Source organism: Ixodes scapularis, unplaced genomic scaffold, assembly GCF_016920785.2.
Source record: "Ixodes scapularis isolate PalLabHiFi unplaced genomic scaffold, ASM1692078v2 PGA_scaffold2__306_contigs__length_199485367, whole genome shotgun sequence".
Taxonomy (NCBI): domain Eukaryota; kingdom Metazoa; phylum Arthropoda; class Arachnida; order Ixodida; family Ixodidae; genus Ixodes; species Ixodes scapularis.
In genome coordinates this window covers 76,002,492-76,020,414 of record NW_024609857.1, presented here as the reverse complement: position 1 = coordinate 76,020,414, position 17,923 = coordinate 76,002,492, and the positions used below count along the sequence as shown (strand labels likewise).

General features: G+C 47.0%; 1 protein-coding gene across 1 annotated transcript in view; it reads right to left on the bottom strand.

The window, feature by feature from the left end:
- Positions 1–1,504: 1,504 nt before the first annotated feature.
- Positions 1,505–17,923, bottom strand: part of LOC8050532 (protein MMS22-like) — a 116,404-nt gene continuing 99,985 nt past the window's right edge. The window contains exons 28-32 of the mRNA XM_029995613.4: positions 17,231–17,359; positions 13,110–13,171; positions 8,947–9,078; positions 3,495–3,683; positions 1,505–2,162 (exon numbers count right to left, since the gene is read on the bottom strand). Coding sequence (XP_029851473.3) covers positions 2,099–2,162; positions 3,495–3,683; positions 8,947–9,078; positions 13,110–13,171; positions 17,231–17,359 — 576 coding nt within the window. The 3' untranslated portion in view covers positions 1,505–2,098. The remainder of the gene's footprint in view (positions 2,163–3,494; positions 3,684–8,946; positions 9,079–13,109; positions 13,172–17,230; positions 17,360–17,923) is intronic.

The following is a 17,923-nucleotide window of genomic DNA, read 5'->3' as shown; positions in this document are numbered from 1 at the left end:
CACTGAATCGCATTGTCATCCTATGGCATAATCGAGCTGTGGGCGGTCAGTTGGAGCAGTGGGCGGCAAAGCCACTGCCACCCATCGTGGGGGAGCCCTGCATTATGTGTAAGAAATCTATATGTCCACATACAGTAGCAAAAGCATACCAAGAACCCAGATCCCGCTATATTCCCAAAACAGCAAAGTCAAGCCCCATAAGACATTTAGCCAGGATTTTGTCCCACACAGGAGTCAAATTCCAGATATACACCGGACAAGAAGGGATGAGAAACGACGGGGCTCACCGGTCCACACACAAGACCCTACGGGGAACACCGGTGCCGCCAGTCAACACGAATGCCCTACAGAGAAGGTTTTGACCCGGAAAAGGTTGAGGCCCCACCGCGATCGCCGACAGAATGAGAACAACGGGGTGTCTCCTTTGGACGCCCAACACGCCTTGGCCGTGCATGCATGGTTGGTGCTTGCGAGATGCTGAAGCGTCGTTAAAAATAGGAGCGTGCACTAGAGGCAAGGGCCTCTTGCTATTCCTACTCTGTCGGCGACGACTATAGTACCTCCTGAGTATATAACGGAAGGAAGCGAGTCTACCTCGGACTCTTCCGGACGCATGCGGCACAGTTGCCGGTCAAGAGAGAAGTCATCTTCCGAGACAAACTTAATGCAAGCCTCTGCAGACCCGCGACCATCGTCCACCACCTGGTCTGAGACTGCCGCAACTAGAGCCACTAATAAGCTGCACTAGTAAGCTGCGATTGGCAACCGTTTGAAAATGCGATTTTCCTAGCTTTATGTACGACGTTGGGAAGGGGAAGGAAATTGACTTAGGAAGGCAAGGGCAGAAATCATATTCCTTTCTAGTTTTTAGGCTAGGTGGTGCAAGCTACCACTTGTTATGAGGGGTACAGCTGTTAATCTCAATCCCTCTGAAGGCTCAAGTATTGTTACTTTAAATTAAAGCGTAGCTTATTTATGCGGAGAGCAAGTCGTGTGTTTCTTGTGCAGGAGTTGCAGCAACATCAGAATGAGGCCGAGCTTTGATTGGCTCTGACTGAAGGATAGTGAGTAGACCTCAAAGCAAGCTGCCTTGAGGTCTGCCCACTATCCTTCAATCAGAACCAATCAGAGCTCAACGTTCGGACATCGCCAGAACCCCTGCAAAAGAAGCAGACAAACTTGCGCTCGGTGTACCGACAGCCGGGAACACCACCCAGCCTCGTTACCAGAAGACCACTGGCCCACCACTTGCAATACCTTGATAACTTTTTAGGAAAATAACCCAGCATACTGCAAGCTCATCTGGGATGCCCTCCAAAGGCTCGTGACTCAAGGGGACGGCGCCGAGGTTAATTTATTTGACCCTTAAGGAACTATACAGACATCATAGGGCAAGAGTAGGCCCTGAACGTCCTAGTAAAGATGTTTTCAAATCAAATCTTTTATTTCCTTGCCTTCTTTCGGTTATGTAGTCCCAACAATTGCAGCTCACAAGATTCATTCGTGCCTTTGTCAGGTAAAGCCTTTATTCAGTCGAAGTATCAATTAATGATGTTGAAAAAGGATACAGTCTAAGCTCATTACAACAGACCTGGTTACAACAGACATTTGGATATAACATACCGATTTGTGAAGTTTGGGTGGTTTTCCTCCACATACCATTGACTTAACTTCATATCTGCATACAACATATTCCTTTACAACAGACCAAAATCTTGGTCAAAATCAAGGTCTCTTACAACGAGCTTAGACTGTAGTTAATCGACATTTGACATGTTTCGGCTTAGCAAAACACCCTTGTAAAGAAAACTGTGATCACTGCTGCAGGCAAACTAGAACAGTAACCACAGCGGTCTTTGAACACAATTCAAATATAACTCACATAAGTAAAGACTTGTTCATTACTGTAAAATGGCAGTAAGAAATCCAATGCATTGCAGGACTTGTATGTACAACTCTTCAGTATGGTCATGTACATGTACTAATGACATACAAACTTGGCACAACTGTCGACAATCTGACAGGTATATGTACACAATGCATGCATTCTAGTTCCTCCCCCTCCCCTCCCCCACCCCCAGCTTTACACTGGATGATATCACATCTTGCCAATCGTCGATCTGCACTTCTCAATATGACTCAGCAGGTCCGACAGGTTTTTTCTGAAATGCAAGCATAGGATGTTCAATATTAAACCCATTTCAGTCTGAGAAACAGAGGTGTGAAGTCTGAGTTGAATTTGAATAAATAAAACTTCATATAGAGCTATCAAAAGCAAAGTGTTTTCACAGGGGCTCCAAGTTGGACACTCGATCGGCGAAAATGTGTGCCGCAACTGGCCAGTGTCGCGCTATGATGGCCTCTATCCTGGGAAAAGTGGCGTCATTCACCGTTGCAAAAATGCTCGAGACACGTGCCGTGCGCCGCTTCTGGGAAGAACATGGCGTCTGAAATCTAGCTCAGTGCTGTGCTGTGCTGCCATGATCTTCCCAAGGGCTGCACATTGCACGTGCCTCGTGCATCGACACACCTTGTGCTACTTTTGAAACATGAAGGGCCTTTGTACCAAGGTCGAGCGTGGTGCTGTCCAACCGCGGTGGTCAGTGATCTCGCCGACTTTCTCGCTAAAGCACTGGACCAAGCCCTAGAACAGCATTGTCCTGCAAGCTCGAGCACGAGTTGAGGGACACAGAATGTGTTAAATTATTATACATACGAAAAGTGTGATTGCGTAAGGCCCGCACACGTCGGCCCTACTGCCCAACACGCACAGAAAACATGTGCAACCCACACACTTTACACTACTTGCAGTAGCTCGACACTTTCAATGTCGCACCCGTTTTTGTCGGCATGATCAAACTAGTCACTGACAAGATGAAAACGGCAAGGCGTCTCTTTTGGATGGCCCGCCTACAGCACCTGTAGCGGCAATCGGTTCATCGAACGACATTTCGTCGACATGCAACGTTTATCGACAGTTTGTTCCATCAAAGGGCTTCTTGCGTTCCTTTCATAGACAACCTTGCAACGTTTCGTTGAACAACCCTGCTGCCTGCGCAGCATGCCTCAGTGAATTACATGGCAGCTTTTAGCAGCTTAGCAAAAAAATATGCTGTCTAAAAAATGTCGCAGGAGCACGTGTCCACAAAACGAGTTTCCACGAAACATAGTTTTGATGTAATGTGTGTCCACGCAAAGTTGTTCATGAAACGTGTTTCGACGAAACAACAGGGACCTGGTGAAACCCCTTAGTGGCAATTGTTGCGCAAATTGACGTTGAATTTGAAAAGACATGGTAGCGCTCGAAGAAGACCATGCCAAAAGGTTGCAGGCCACCGTGGTAGCACACAGTGGCGTCCAATTTTGCTTCTGTCCTTGCCTCGGAGCGCTAGAGTTTATTTTGAAACTTCTCTCCACTATTTCTCATCCCGTCGATGACCATAGTGAAAATTTTTATACGAACATGTGGATTTCTCCTCTTGTCGTGCACTTACCGTATGGCTGCATCGCTGCCGCCTCCTCTTTTGCGCTCCACGTCCTGCGCGGCGACGGTGACCTTGGACATGGCATCGGCCACCAGCCGCGGATGCAGGGTGGCCACGTCGTGCAGCAGGCGGAACACGCCGCTCGTACTCCACGCCAGGTTGCGTCCCACAAACGACGACAGCGCCTCCACCAGGGACCTTGAGGAAAGGAACACCCACGAGACTGCCTTGTAGATGGCAGGCTACTAGAACCACAAAATATGCTACACTTACAGCAAGGGTACTCAATCCTTTATATCTCGACGAGCCCCCGTCTCTACTGAAAATACCCTCTCCCAAACCAGGTGTTAATTTATTGAAGCAGTGAGAAAGCCTACAGATTTTGTAAACAATAATGTAGATGAGAGGGTTCGGCTGAAAGTTATGCATCAACGAGTGGCTAAGATTTGCTGCTCAAACTGAAAACCACTCATAACTCGGAGGCAGGGAGGGTCAAGAAACCTCAAGCGCTCGGAAAACCCATGAGGGAACTCAGAGAAACCTTTGGATTCCTAGGAACTGAGTTGGAGAACCCATGGTTAAAGTATCAACACTCCACCTCAAATGTTCTCATGGACACCGCCACTTTGGTGTTTGGTGCAGGGCGGGCGCAGTTAGCGATCGTCATGATTAAAAAATGCGGTGCCCCGAGGTTTAAGCATGGTGTCAGGAACCTCAGGCAATGTCATTTTGCTCTGTCACAGACTGTTTCTCAATATTCATTTATTTTGGAAGACGGGAAAGTGCTCCCTGCGATTTTAAATAAAGCTTCAGGTAACGGAGTCCAGATTCATGAAACAATCTTATGGCAGAAAAGGTACATACGACAAAACCTAAGAACAAATCCGTATTCACAAAGTGAAATTGCCGTAAGTTTTGCGTATGTTACGGTGGAACCCTACGACAGCTACAGAGCTGTCTCCCACACTTTTTACGATCGAACCCATGTAGCCAACATTGCTCGCTTATGTCGTTGCGGCGACCGACGGGCATTTATTTTTATACATGTTCTCTGCACCCGTCCCGAATTCAAGCAGCAAGAAAAAACAAATAAATACTCGAAACTGCATGCCGCGAAGACGAACACTGAAACCACGAATACCCGAAAAAAGCTATAGCAGCAACAATAATACCGACCAGGCTTCTGCCAAGGGCCAACTAGGAACGCTAGGCCTAGCAAGGCACGACGTAACATTGCTCCGACGTCCCTGGTCAAGACAGTCTGCCCACGACTGGCTGGCTTGCTGAATGGAATATGCCTGCGCGACTGTTGTAGACACTTTCCGTATGAATAGTTTGAACCCTGACCTCTATTTTTAGGTAAGATGGCCAGTCTCTTTTTGTCGTCCCCTTGTTTTCAGAGGCGGCGGTGGCAAACGCTCTCATTGAAAAGGGACTCTCCTCGATTCGACCTCCTTATTTGTGTCTTGTTGGCGGCATGCAGAACTACAGGGGGCGCTTCTCTAGCTATCATCATCATTTATGACGTAGCAGGTAGGATGGACTGCAAAGATCTTGGATTTCTCGCCTCGTCAGCTAGCTTCATGTGCTGCTTGGGTAATGCGTGCAAAGCCTGTTTCACGTGTTGCGTTTATTTGGTGAAGTGATATTTGTAATGGGAAATTTTGCCAAAGCTTGAAACCGTGGCATGCGTAGTCACGCTAACAAGCACTTTTGACGCTGAGGTGTCAAAGTGCTGGGATGGAGGTGTGCTGCTCTCTACCCCAGTACAAAAAGCTGGACAATGAAAATAGAATATCAAGCGCTTTACCCCACTACAATCCACCACGGCAAATAGGGTGTAATTTTTATTATGATTCAGACAAAATAAAACTGAAAAAGGAATGTCTCATCAAATTGAAAATAAAAGAGCAAAATTCGAGAACCTCTCACGTGTGTAATAAACACTTCAGTGAAAGTGATTCCGTGAATCCTGTTAGTTCAGATGTGTTCTGTGAGTGCTGGTCTCTTATTAATGCGAAAGCATTAACTATCCCATGGAGCAGAGCCAGCGGCGTCTGTAACCGCAAGAGCATGCGAAAGAAATGCCCATTCTTCCATTGGCTCAGCAAAACAGCTCCTAGATAGCTATTGACAGCCACTTTACGAGAGTGTGCGCTCAGCCACCGCTCTCACTGCCGGAGGGAGGGAGGGGGGGGGGGGGGGTGTTGCGGCCGCTTCATGAGAGCGCGCGCTCAGCCGCCGCCCTCCTGCCAGGCGTTGCCGGCGGATGGTGGAGGGCTCTGCTCTCCTTGTTTGAAAGAGTGGCGGCAGTCGGTGATGCGATAACACGCGATAATGTGGCAGTGTGCAGGCCTTACGACGGTCTGCAGCCATGTGCGCAAGCAAAATCACATCGTCATCCTGTGACATAATCGAGCGGTGGGTGGTCAGTGAGAGCAATGGGCGGTCAGTCGGAGCAATGGGCGGCAAAGCCACTGCCGCCCACCATGAGGAGAACCCTGTTGTACGCTCTCATGTTTTTTTGGGCAGGAGTTTAGAGGAGAATGAGTATTAAACTGCCGGCAGATCTGTTTGAGTATGACTCTGCATTTGAAGACGACTCCTACGCTCTCGTGTTTCATGGGGCAGGGCAGAGCCGTATATTGGGAGAATTTGGCCAGTTTATGATCTCGTCGCCGTAACGCCCCCTTCCGAGTCAGCCAATCGGCCCACGGCGCAGAGGGAGGGGCACGAGCGCATGCGCGCCAGCTCCTGGCTGCTCCCAGCGGTGCAGGGAGGGCCGCCACTTTCATTCATTCACCCTGTGGAATGCATGGAATCAACATCAAATTTCACTTTTTTCTTTTTATTTTGCTGGCTCTGGCACGAAAATGATATAGTGTTATTCCTCCAACTGCTCCAGACATCGCAAAAACACTGTCACTGCCGCTGCACTGTGCTTTGTTTCAAAGCAGCCGTAGGATGCTTCGCATCTCCACAGTCATCGGCGTTTCCTGAGGTGCCTCTTTGACGTCACTTTGTGTTTACTCAGGCCGCAGGCAAGGTCTACGATCACAGCACAGCACCCGTGGCAGGAGCAACAATGGGAATGTCTGCATCCACAAGCGTGAACAAATAAAAGTTATCCTCAGTGGCTTCACCACAGTGTTTACACACACTCCTGTACAGATCCTTGCAGTTCCGGGAATTGTGCGCCGGCTCGGCAAGCATGCTCGCGAGGGAAAATCCAATGTGCGCAAAGCTCTTGTTGATCAATCATCTCTGGGTTGTGGGCACGCTTTCTCTTGCATAAGAAACTTCTCGACCTCGTCCAGTATACCTTGCTTGTCCTGCAAAATAGTGGACAGTGTCGAACAACCAATGCTGGAATGTCGAATTCTTTGGCGATTTCGAACTTGGGACGGCCACTTTCTCAACCTCGCAGATTTAAGCGACTCTCGGTAAATACTCTCACTCTCCCATACAACGCACGTGTATGCTGCAGGCGCGTGCATCAGGGGCTCCCAAAGGGATGATCTTCTCCTGGTTTTATCAGCTTTATCGCTTCCTTGACTCAATTCCGACAAAAGTAGGGCAGCGTAGGCTGCAGGCGCCGTAAGTAGTTCCAGAACGTGGACGCTGCTCCCTGGCTGCGTCGGTGCATCGGCATCGGAAGCAGCGCTCTGCGCACTCTGCCTTCCATCACCAGTTTGCTCAGTTTTCTTGTTTGCCGTTTTTCCAGCTTGTCGTTTGCCTCGGTGGAGAAGAGGGAAAGAATGCAAAGGACTCTGCATGCGCCTGTGTATGCTTGTGTGGTTTCGGCACCTCAGCCTTAGTAATAAGCGCAGTCGGCCGCCGATACACTTCAAATAATCCAGTTCAAAATGCATGCATTTCGGTCCGGACCACATTGAACTTCGATAAAAGCGATAATTCTAGAAAAGTGATTTCGTTATAACAAGGGATTACAGTATTTGGCATGTTCTGTTTAAAAGTTAAGAAGAAAGGCGCTTGTTTGCTCAATTAAAGGGGGACACTACCCAGAAAAAAAAATTTCTGCAAAAAACGTTGATTTTGAAAATTTACATATTTACATTCAATAACATCTAGAGAGTATTCCCAGAAATTGTCACTAGTTTACACTGCATAGTTAATTTTTTATAAATTATTTTCTGCCCACCAAGGCTAAAGAAAAGGTAGGGTTTGGAGTACTTTAAACACATTTTCCTCTGTTCCACTTTTTGGTATAAATTCCATTTTAGTCAATCTATTGTTTGATAATGGCAATACCAGGGAAGGCTCGTTCTTCACTTTTCCTGACTGAAATTTAGCAAGGAGTGCGGCTATGGAATTTTTTTGTCTCTTTACGGATGTCTTTTATAAAAATGTTGACATTTTGTCGAAGACATGGAAGAACAAAAAGTTTACCAATTTTGCAGAAGTGAAAATTGATAGAAAAAAATGACTTTCCACAAAAAGCTTTCCATAGCCGCACCTCCTAGGCATTCTACTAGACATCTAGCGAATAAAAATCTTCAATATTGTGATAGTTTTTTGATGATAGATTAACTAAACAATGTAGGCATGTTGCAGATAAAAGCTGCCCTAATTTCCTTCCCAGTTAACCGACTTACCTGACAGTTTGTTAAGCACCCTCTAGCATGACCACCAGCCTAGCCTGTCAATTTCATTCATTTTAAGCCAAGGGTTCAAAAATTGACCCTCCTAAGGGGTGTCCCCCCTTAAACAAAAGAAGTTCTGAAAAATGTGCATTTGTACATCGAACTGAATAGTAGTAGAGCTTGCATTTTCTTTCAGTCCCACCCCTGCTCTCACTTTGCTCCTTCACCCCCCCCCCCCACATGTCACCTCTTTTACACCGTAGATTATGGCCCCCTACCAATATCACACTAACTGTTTTTCTCTTTGATAGGCACGACTTTTGCAGGAAGTTAGGCCAACATTCAATGAAAAACCTAGATATATGAAACACATGTAGTGTAGATATACCGTAAAACATTGGGCAAGCGCCCACTATAACTTAGGAGATAATCACAAAAAAATGATGGGCGCTTGTCCGGTGATCAATTTTATATACCAATGTACTGTGCATATTTTCTCAGATCTTACAAATTTGGGAATGGGCGCTTAATGTGGAATGGGCGGAGTGCACCAATGGCAAGCTTTAAGTAAACACATTTTAGTCTGTGAGTTTGCAAAGCTCAAGAAGCATGCTCAGGAGGCACACTCAAAAAGCTACTGCATATTCCGTATATTGCCGCATATAGGTCGACTCTGAATGCGGGCCTAAACCTTCCCCTCCGCCCCAAATTTTGACACATATTCTTTCATTGATTTTTTTTTTTTTTTCAGGATACTTATTTTTGAGATGCTCTAATTTGAGATACCCATTTCTGAAAAGGCTGACTTGTGCGCGACAATATACAGTATATGTGGCAAGTGCTCTGGGTGTTCATACTCATGTTCGCCGGCACCGAGCTTGTCCTTGCTGTCCCTCAGGATCTGCGTGACAAGCTCACGACACAACTTGGCGTCGGTGCTTGAGTTGAGAAGGTTCTCAAACAGCGCGGGAAGGAGAGCCTTGATGATGCTGCGAGAAACAACAAAACGTGAGACAGAGTTCTGCGGGTTTATCGGGTTACGTTGGGGTTCTCACACTTTGCGATTTTGAGGAAACTCCATCTGGCTCGACCGAAAGCTTAAAGGAGCTGTGCAACAATTTCAGGGCTTTGCTTAAATTATTGTGGAAGTTGATGCCTGACACTTCTGAAGTGAACTACAGAAAACAAATTTTGCCTGGGTACCCTAGTTTTTATTTTAAAAAATGAAAAAGATCCAGTTCTTTGCCACCTCTCAACTCGTTCGTCGTCTTCCGGGTCACGTGCGCAGTGACGTTGATGGGGTAGGCTGGGGTTCCGGAAAACTTCTCTCTTTAGAGCCAACAGTGAGCAGCGAGAACTCAGCCGCTTGCGACCGCGTGACCACGTGCTGGCGGGCGCCACGCAAACAATACGGTGAAAGGAGGAAAGTCTCATCCGGGTCCGGCCATACCCGTCCGGCCCTGTCCCCCTCCCCCCTTTGGCTTCTGGCGGCTGTTTGCGGTAGCAGAGAGAGCTGACGGTTTTGTGGACCTAGGATAGATGGCGCCACTAAAACTCCGTCTAATAAAAGTTTTGTCGACGATACCAGGTTTTTGACGCATTTATATACAGTATAGACCACTTACAACGTAACCGCTTATAGTGCAGGACCGGGTATAACGCGGTTTTTTTAAACCACCGGTTCGCCTCCCATAGAACTCCATGTAATTACATACCGCTTAAAACGCAGGCGCGCGACGGGAAATACCGGTTATAGTGCGGTTTCTGGCACAGCCCGCCGACCGCGCCGACGACCGGAGCAGCGAGCACGCTTGCCTGTGCGACACTAGATAACGGCGCTGACGGCGCGAGCCGCAAGCGTTGCGCAAGCGGCACTCGCGGGGCAAGGAGGGTGCTCGAAGAAGCGGGAGAAGCGAAGAGAGAGGCTTCAGTTGCCCTCAGTTGCCCTAGCGACGGAGGGACGCACGCACGTGTCGTTCACGTGCGTGCGTCCCTCCAATGCGTTGGAAACCAACAACCGCAACGACAGGAGAAGTGTTCGCGCGCGTTGCATGCCCGTCGCGGGCCGGCTGCTTCTATCCGCGAACAAGGCGTCGGTTGTGATCAACGTTGTGATCGTCGTCGAAGACGGCGTTCATCTCATCGTTCCGCGTAAAAGCGCTATCCTTGACTGTGAATTTTCGTCGTGTGTCGCTATGATAACCCGAGTAGGATCCACCTACTCGAGCGGCGATGTCGTGGCGGCGCTCTCAAGCCGGCAGAAACGCCCGTGTCGTCGTGTTTGTTTACTTCGACTACAGTGGTGATTTCTAAGCATTTGTGTCCTCGAACATAGCCCGGACTTCTTATTTGGCGCATTTCGTGCGTGTGCTCAAGTGCAAGGTATTACTGGCGCGTACCGTATGAAGGATGCGAATTTTCACGCGTTTTCATCTCCGGAGAAAAGTGATTAGGGTTAGCAATCCTGAACGCTCGCAACGTCCGTCCGCAACCCGCGACGCCGCCAGGCAAAAGCCGCTCATTTCTTTCAAAATGTGTGACACACTTGAGAGAGAAGTGTACTAGTCTGGTGAAATAAAGACTTTCCTCAAACTAAGCTTTATTTTTCATCTAACATAAAATAAATTCTTTTACAAACGTAATAGCATGTATTTTGGCCTGAAAAATTGATGTTTTGGTTATAGTGCGGTACCGCTTATAGTGCGGATTTTCGCGACTCCCGCGACATACGTTATATGCGGTCTACACTGTATATATGTCTGAACGACAAGATTTATAGAAAAGTTACCTTTTATCGAGCAGGTATTCGCACAACTTGCTATCTTTCTACAAGATTCCCCATTGATGTCACGTTGCGTGTTTCTCATGGCCGCCGCTCACGGCTGCAGGTCGGGGAATATTCTAAGTTTTGCCTCGCTATTACATGGCGGAATTGCAACATTTCGATGAAAGGAGGTGTGTTTTCTGTCATTTGTGACAAGGTGAGTAATATCAAATGCGGAAGATGCCAATTCTTTCAACATTAAAATCGTTGCACAGCTCCTTTAAAGGGCAACTCCACTCAAAAAGTCGACTCGAAATGACTGATATTGCTTTAGGGGGTCAAAATAAGGTCATACCCAAAATATCACGTCAAACCGACGCCGCATTACCAATTAAAATCAATATTAAAAATGTTCTCCCGGCTCGGTTAGCGGCACGAAAGCGGGTGAGTAACGCTGGCACCACGTCAAACCGACGCCGCATTACCAATTAAAATCAATATTAAAAATGTTCTCCCGGCTCGGTTAGCGGCACGAAAGCGGGTGAGTAACGCTGGCACCGGGTGAGCTAGTGAAGCAACACTGGGCAATGACGTAGGTTTAGTCCTACGCTCTCGTATGGACGCCGCGAATGCTTCGTTTCCTGTGGCATTCTGCGATTCTGCTGACGGCAAGAGGTGCTTACCACATTATCCCGTGTTCTCCCATTTTTATTAGCGTCCAGGCAGTTCATTTAAGTCCAGCATTGCTTATGCGACAGCGCGGAAGAGAGCGAAGCGGTGCTGCTCGCTCACGCGCGTCGTGAAACCGGAGAGACTTGCCGGACTCGCGTTGGGCAATGTCGAGCATGACTTGTAGTGCTGTGGGTTGCACCAACAACCCGGTGCGCAACCCGGAGCTGCGGTCCCACAAGTTCCCAAGAGACCGGAAGAGGCACAAGGTGTGGGTCGGTGCCGTTCGCCAGATAGACTTCGGAAGACTGTCGACTCCGAGCGCCAACGCGAAGCTTTGCTCCCAGCACTTTACGTCAGACACCTACACACGGGATCTGCGGCTGCTGACTGTTGCGGGTTTCTCCACAAAACACGCGTCTTTGAAGAACAATGCGGTGCCGTCGCTGCTCGCGTACCGTCCTCTGGCTGCCCCAGCACGATCGGCCGGACGCACCAGGTCGCGGCTGATCTAACTAGCGTACACATAAAGGCACCTTAGCTTTAACAACTTAGACCGCTTGTGGATACACCTGTCCATCTACCTCCCATTATTTATTTTTCTCTCGGTCCGCGAGCAAGAAACAAATACAGCTACGCTGCACCGGCACTGACTGCGTCATATTTATAGCAGTTGGATTCGCTTTTTGGCCAGCAAATTTATAAATACACACTAAAACATTCGCAATATCTACAAAACTATACACACTACCGAAAAACAAATTATATCTCGTGATTCAGGGTCGCCGACTTCGACTAAACAGATCATAACCCAAAAATCGTAAAAATGAAGTGGAGTTGCACTTTAAGAACACCTCCCGGTCTTGGCGTTCATGCAATAAAGCAGTGCAGACGTCTACAGACTTTGTAAATAATTAGGCACAAAGTAAGAACTGTTTGGTTCACAATTAATGGCTCGGATCTCTTAAGATAGTGCTTAAACTGGAAAACACTTTAACTGAGAGTTGGGACTGCTGAGAGAATATGAGCTCAAGGGGCCCCTGGTTTATTGGTGCCCCGTTTCAGAACCCACTCTAGTTTAAGATGTACCAATTGACAGAAAGTAAACTTCAATGTTACACAATATGTGAACAAAGCTTCAAGAAAACTTCAGATAGTTGAGATGTAGGCATGAGCCCACTGTTAAAATTCGTCACGTCAGTACAATGCTCATCCAGATCAAAACAGGCAGGGCTGGAAATTGAACCCAGCATTGCTGGGTTCTGTAGAGCGAGGTTTCGCTCCATATGCACCGAACTGCGGTGCGCTGACGCGCTCGGCCACCGACCCCCCTGTTGGTTTCGACCAATTTGAACAAAAATACTGCTAGCATCAGCTTCTCCTCTTTCTCCGACAACTCTTGAATGGGCAGAATGTGAAGAAAACTAACTCGAGAGACAGCATTACCCTCCAGAACTAAGTCTATAAAGCGGGTCATGCTAAAATCGGGTTTCTTTGAAAAATATTTCCAGAGGACAATGTTCAGGCATATTGCATTGAGCCCATGATGAGGTCCTTGAGTGAGAAGATCGAGAGGGTTAAACATACCTGCTGTATTCATTCTGAGTAGGCCTCACTCGCTTCACGACCTCCTGGATGAAGCGAATTCCCTGCAGCACAAGGAAGGAAAGAGCCAAACGACTGTCAGCATTCATTTCCTGTTCACTAAAGCTGGAGAATTTACTTGTCAAACTTAAACGATGTGCTGGATTGCTTTCAGAAAGTTAATTTATACATAGTAGTCTTTAATCTTCTCTGCAGCTCTAATTTAACAGTGACAAAAGGGAAATAGACACCTTGATATAAAACAACACTTCCACAAAAATGATTGTCTGTTGAAGTAAACCAAAGCCCTAGCTGGGCCCATTCTCTGCAGTTTCATTGTGTACTTATGACTGCCGCAATGAATTTATGTTTGGCTAATAAGGTACACGGCCTAGCAAGGTAAAACTGACCGCTACTGTGAATTTTTGAGGTAGGTATAAAATAATCGATTTCATGCAAACTATGCGATGTGAATAGAAAATGAGGCTCATGGGGAAGAGAGCTGTAGTGACCACAGCTGGCAGTGAGCGACCGCACAGTGCTGCTTCTTTCTTACACTTTTCTTGCATGCACGCACTATACGAACAGCATGTATCTCCGAGACAAGAAAGGGAACCAAAGGGACAACATTCCAACATCCTCTCAACCAATAAAAAAAAAAGAATAGCAAAAAAAAAAAAATCTGTTCTGGATTTGCGAATTAGCCACTGCCGGTTGAGCACAATGTTAAAAATTTCTCAATACCAAGGTCTTTTGATAGCAACACATTCTTTTCTGATTACAGTGTAGACCGCATATAACGTACGTCGCGGGAGTCGCGAAAATCCGCACTATAAGCGGTACCGCGCTATAACCAAAACATCAATTTTTCAGGCCAAAATACATGGCATGAGACAACTTACCTTTGTAAAACAATTTATTTTATGTTAGATGAAAAATAAAGCTTAGTTTGAGGAAAGTTTTTATTTCACCAGGCTAGTACACTTCTCTCTCAAGTCTGTAACGCATTTTGAAAGAAATGAGCGACGTTTACCTGGCGCAGCCTCGCAGGTTGCGGACGGACGTTGCGAGCGTTCAGGATTGCTAACCCTAATCACTTTTCTGTGGCGATGAAAACGCGTGAAAATTCGCATCCTTTATACGGTACGCGCCAGTAATACCTTCAACTTGAGCACAGGCATGAAATGCTCCAAATAAGAAATCCGGGCGATGTTCGAAAACACAAATGCTTAGAAAGCACCACTGTAGTCAAAGTAAACAAACACGACGACACGGGCGTTTCTGCCGTCTTGAGAGTGCCGCCACAGCATCGCCGCACGAGTAGGTAAATCTTCCCTTCTAGTACGAGCTGGGTTATCATAGCCACACACAACGAAAATTCACAGTCAAGGATAGCACTTTTACGCGGAACGATGAGCTTCTACCAAAACCGACGCCATGTTTGCGGATAGAAGCAGCCGGCCCGCGACCGGCATGCAACGCACGCGAACACTTCTCCTTGACCTGCGATTGGTCTGTCGTTGCGGTTGTTTCCAATGCAGCGGAGGTGTGTCCCTCCGTCGCTATGGCAACTGAAGCCTCTCTCTTCGCTTCTTCGAGCAACCTCCTTGTCCCGTGATTGCCGTTTGCGGCTCGCGCCGGCTTGCGCCGTTGCCTAGTGTCGCACAGGGAAGCATGCTCGCTGCGTCGGCGCGGTCGGCGGGCTGTTCCAGAAACCGCACTATAACCGTTATTTCCCTTCGCGCGCCTGCATTTTAGGCGGTATGAAATTACATGGAGTTCTATGGGAGGCGAACTGGTGGTTTAAAAAAACCGCGTTATACCCGGTCCTGCACTATAAGCGGTTACGTTGTAAGTGGTCTATACTGTATCTTTATTAAATGCTTTTTGTTTCTGTGATAATTTGTTCTTAGGTTTCGTTCAGGTGTCAAGGCCCGTCACGCCATAATGTTCACGGGTGATGTAATTGGGACGTCCGGACCCTGCTCTGAACACTGTTTAAGGTCAGCAGTAGTAAACAAATACAGTAATCCCTAGTTATAACGAAGTCAATGGGATGGCAAAAGTTTGATATAAGCGGTAATTCGATAAAAGCGATAAGGCCAAGAAAGGTGCCAGCAGCCTTGAAGATGGACGGGAACACTGCGGAACACTTTGACCGTATATTTGATCAAACAAACCTTGGTTATGAACATCCCACGGCAGCTTTGCTGAGTAAAAAAAATAATTAAGTGGAGTTTGCCGATAATTTCATCCGGGCATCAGCTCTCAAACTGCCACAGGCATTGCAAGAAAACTGTCACTGTCACTGCACTCCACTTTGTTTCGAAGCAGCCGTAGAATGTTTCGCGTTGCCGCAGTCGTCGGCGTTTCCCGAGGTGCATCTCCAACGTCTCTTTCTGCTTAGCCCGGCCGCACGCAAGGTCTATGATCGCAGCATCCCTGGCAGGAGCGAAAACGGGACGGCAAGTGCCAATGAATCAAAGTTATCCTCGGTGGCTTTACCAACCATATTTCCACAGACTCCCGTAGAGATTGTTGCAGCTATGGAAATCGTGCGCCGGCTCGGCAAGCATGCTCTTGAGAGAAAATTCGACGTGCGCAAGGCAGTTGGCAATCTTTCATCTTCGGGTCACGGGCGCACTTTTTCCTGGATGAGAAACTTCACGAACCTGTCCAATATGCCTTGCTTGTTCTGCAAAATGGTGGACATTGTCGAACAGCCGATGCCGGAATGTCTAGTTCTTTAGCGATTTCAGACTTGGGCCAGCCACTTTTCTCAACCTCAAGCAACTTTAGGTAAACACTCCCCATCTCCCGCACGACGCTAATGCGAGTAAAGTATGCCGCAGGCGCATGCGTCGGGGCTCCCGGAGGGATTATCTCCTCTGGGCTCCACTGCTCCTTTCACCCAATTCCAACAGGAGCCAGGCAGCGTCAATAGCAGGAGCCGCAAGTAACATCGGAACATTGACACTGCTCCCTGCCCGCATCCCCGAGTCGGTGCATCGGCATCGGAAGCGGCGCTCTGCCGCTTCCGATGCCGATGATTGTTGATAACTTATTGATAATTTATTGATAGATTATAAATTAGGAATATAAATTATTGATAAATATTATAAATTATTGATAAATTATTAGTAATTGTAATTCTATTGTGCGTATGTTTATACAGCCGGAAGTTAGTCAGCCCACATGGGCGCCTCATGTCTCAGCTGTAGATGAGACAATTTAGCCAGTGCATTACAACTGCTAGCCTGGGGTCTTTTAACATGCACCACGCAGTGGTGATGCACGACCGCACACCGGTACAATGCTCATCCAGACCGAAATGGGCAGGGGTGGGGATTGAACCCAGAACCACTGGGTTCGGCAACGCGAGCTTTCGCTCATCGTGCTCCGAGCTGGTGTGCGCAAGCCCACTCAGCCACCGATCCCCCAAACAACTTCCGAGTTTAACTGATGTTACAAAATATGAGATCCGGAATAAATTAGGAATTGCTGTACCCCCCAAAAAATTGAGTTTTTTCATCGTAAAAATAAACTACACATGGTGGAACGCCCAGCTTCATAGATCAAAAGTTATATGCGATTTTTGAAAATTTTCAATGGTAATTAGTGGTGCTGCCAAAAATACATGGGACTGAATGGTGTAAACTACCAAGAATGAGCTCCATCTTTTCATTGAGTTTCAGAAAATCAGTTATAGCTTTGGAATAAGATAATGATTAGTTCTGAAGCTTTGGCATCTGGTCTGGACCACTAGCACTACGTTTGGACAGAGGCCAAGTTTTCGGCGATATATACCTTATTTTTGCGGTGAAAAGATACATTTTTGGTGTATTTTTGGCAGATGGGTCACTATCTGGGAGACCTGCCTTAACTTTACGTGCTCAATTTTTCCCACGAAACTCGTAAGACAAAGGTACTTTATGGCAAACGTTTTTTGTCGGTTCCATGAAGTTTTGCTGTAGAGACAGTTAACTATGTTAGAGAGAAAAATCATACAATTTCATCACCAACTTCGCCTGTTCTGCACAGAGCTGGTGCTTCCAATTCCATGAAAACTTGAAAAATGTCTTTCTTTCTTTCTGCAGCCTTTCAGTAGAAACTGTCTCATTCACCTGGCCAAAATGCGCGTGGGCCACTCCTTTCTTGGGGATGAAGTTGTCACAGATGCAGTCCAGCAGAAGTGAGACATACAGCTCCCGCTTCTGAGACGCACGAGACCCAGCACCAGTGTCAAGCACCACCTGCAAGGAGCAATGCGGAACACAGCTAGAAAATAAACCCAATAGCCTTTGCATAATTTCTATTTGCCCACATAAAAAATGTTGAAAAAAAGAGGCAATACAATACATCTATAGGCAAAGGTATAAGTATACAATCATTAGAAGTGTATTTTATATGTGTAAATATACCCATGTATTGAGCGCATTGATGTTTATATACAGTACTTTCTCTTTAATTGAGATTTCTTGGCACAGTCATTATGTGGATTGTTATGTGTATATACATTGTTGCAGTGCTCGTAACATTGGTGTACGTGTGAATCTCAGTTCTGTAAGTTGAAGACCTTTTTTGCTGTGACAGTGTATACTCAACAGGGTGTGTACGCAAATTTGTGTGCCCCTCCTGCTTGGGCCTTTTGGCCCGCAGTATGTTTAATTATTTACATAAACAAAATAAATAAATCCTTGTACAGAGCACAACACAGTACAAACAAATTATTGCCAATTTGTCGCTGTTTTGCTCTCACAGCTGAAAGGCAGGCACATAGCCAGGGGGGGAGGAGGGGGGGGGAGGCCAGGCCCCCC